The sequence below is a fragment of the Pseudomyrmex gracilis genome, unplaced genomic scaffold, assembly GCF_002006095.1.
Source record: "Pseudomyrmex gracilis isolate BER0280 unplaced genomic scaffold, ASM200609v1 scaffold_1610, whole genome shotgun sequence".
NCBI classification, from domain to species: domain Eukaryota; kingdom Metazoa; phylum Arthropoda; class Insecta; order Hymenoptera; family Formicidae; genus Pseudomyrmex; species Pseudomyrmex gracilis.
The window spans coordinates 2,623-5,169 of NW_018022194.1; the positions used below are offsets into that span (position 1 = coordinate 2,623).

The following is a 2,547-nucleotide window of genomic DNA, read 5'->3' on the forward strand; positions in this document are numbered from 1 at the left end:
ACTTTTCTTTTTTTTGTGTAAAACAAAAAGACGTACATATTGGCCAAGAGTGGATTTATATTCTTCACTTTTCATTTATGCTCCTCATATGTTTCATTTTTCCAATTATTCTTTTATGGTGTTAATATTTTTTTATTTAATCGAAATGTTTCTGTAAGTAAATACGTGCAAGAACAAGGACAAACGGCGAAAAATGATAAACAGGCTTAGCCGCTCGCGCTAGCCGCGTACGCTATGCCTATGTCGAAAGAAAAAGACAGTAAACATATCTCTGTTCTCTTCTACCGCCCGAAGACGGCCGAAGCATCGAGCGCACACGTACACGGCTGCTCGCCTGTGTGCGTATCCCTTCCACTTGCTGCAGCGTGCTGTAAGAGAGTCAAAACTGGGCACATTGTATCAGGGTGAGTCAAGCAATTATCGTCTATATGATCCCAAATCAGATAAAATTATCATTTCTCGTGATGTTGTGTTTAATGAAGACACTATACCTCCACCATTTATTGACAAGCGTGAAAATACGACTCCTGAAATACCTATTTCAAGCGAACAAGAGACTATGGATGACTTTGACCATGGCGACAACCGTGGAGCATCAGATACTCAGGATGAGGAATCCGAAGAACTAGTAACAGCCTCAGAAGAGGAACATGAAGACCCACAACAAGAAAACAGAAGTCTACCCAACCAATTCTCAACATCAGCAAGACAACTGAGAGAAAGGAATCAAATCAGAAGACCCAAAAGGTACGAATCGAACTATATACACTATAACACACCTGACACGTTTCAGGAAGCAGTAACCGGACCCCGTGCGGACGAATGGTCCACAGCAATTGAAGATGAATTTGCAGCACACAGAAAAAATAGTTCCTGGACAGTTGTACCGAAGCCCACAAACGCACATCTCATAGATTCAAAGTGGGTGTTCAAGACAATCTGCGACACAGAAGGATCTATTACAAGATACAAGGCTCGACTGTGCGCACGAGGTTTTCAACAAAAATCTGGTACCGAATACACCAAAACCTTTGCACCTGTAGCCAGATACGACTCTCTCCGCACACTACTACTAGCTATTGCAACACACTTGGACATGGAAGTAACGCAATTCGACATCAAGACGGCGTTTCTATACGGAAAACTAGAAGAAACGATCTTCATGAAGATCCCAGAAGGCCTACACCTGGAGAAGAACGACGCCAATATCGACGTTGTATGCAAGTTAAACAAATCTTTGTACGGACTAAAACAGGCACCGCGTTGCTGGAACAAAACATTCCACTCATTCCTAAATAAATTCAATTTCATTGCGAGCGCAGCTGATAAGTGCATTTATATCGGGAACATAAACAACAATCGTGTATACTTGTTGCTATTTGTTGATGATGGTCTCTTAGTTAGTAAATCACGCGAATCAATTGACAAAATAATTAAAGTCCTAAAATAAACTTTCGAAATAACTCTAGGAGACGCCAGTTTATTTGTAGGACTGCACATAGAACGCAATCGTAAAGCAAGGACAATGTTTATACATCAAACTCAGTATACTCAGCGATAAATAGAAAAATTCAATATGTCCAACGCGAAACCAGTATGTGTACCAGCTGATCCCAACGCAAATCTAAGCTCGAGCGACACAAACGACACATCAATCATTGTACCATTTAGAGAAGCTGTAAGCTCATTAACATTTCTAGCTCAGGCCACTCGACCCGATATCTGTTTTGCTGTCAATCATGTCAGTAGGTACTGCAACAAACACGATAAAGTACACTGGACAGCTGTGAAAAGAATTTTCAAATACTTGATCGGAACCATAAATCATGGTCTACTGTATGAAAGCGGCGGGAGACAGTTAAATTTAAAACTCTACGGATACTCCGATGCAGACTTTGCAGGAGATCTGGACACGCGCAAGTTCACAACCGGATATGCTTTCTGCGTCAACAAAGCACTTGTCATGTGGTCGTCCCAGAGACAGAAAATTGTAACTCTCAGTACCACCGAAGCTGAATACGTAGCTGCTGCGACAGCCTACAAAGAAGCAATATGGCTCAGACAACTGCTCATAGATCTAGAACTCCTAACAGACAAACACGTCGACTTATCTGTAGATAATCAAAGTACGATACGTTTAATCCATAATCCTGAGTTCCATCAGAGAACCAAACACATTGATATAAGATTTCATTTTATAAGAGAAAAAGTAGAGAACAAGATTATTAAAATTAAATATGTTCCAACTAGTGAGCAATTGTCTGACATATTTACGAAGAGCCTACCTAAAAATCGTTTAATATATTTACGAACTAATCTAAACATATGCGATATAAAACAGTTAAACTGCGGGAGTGTTGAACATATTGTTTAACATGCTTTATGCGCACAAGCATCTGCGCATGCTACTCTGCTAATGCGCATGTCACCATGCTCCCGCCTGCGTCGGCCCGACATTTTGTTTTTCACACTGAACATGCTCGTTCAACACGTTCGTGCCGGCATTCTCTTCCCACTCGTCAGACCGTGCGCATCTACATATATTAC

At 41.0% G+C, this 2,547-nt stretch overlaps 1 protein-coding gene across 1 annotated transcript in view; it reads left to right on the forward strand.

Annotated features, from left to right (window-relative positions):
• Positions 1 to 1,576: 1,576 nt before the first annotated feature.
• The window catches only part of LOC109862298 (putative nuclease HARBI1), a 3,505-nt gene continuing 2,534 nt past the window's right edge, over positions 1,577 to 2,547 (forward strand). Inside the window, exon 1 of the mRNA XM_020442307.1 lies at positions 1,577 to 2,126. Within this exon, the coding sequence (XP_020297896.1) occupies positions 1,577 to 2,126 (550 nt within the window). The remainder of the gene's footprint in view (positions 2,127 to 2,547) is intronic.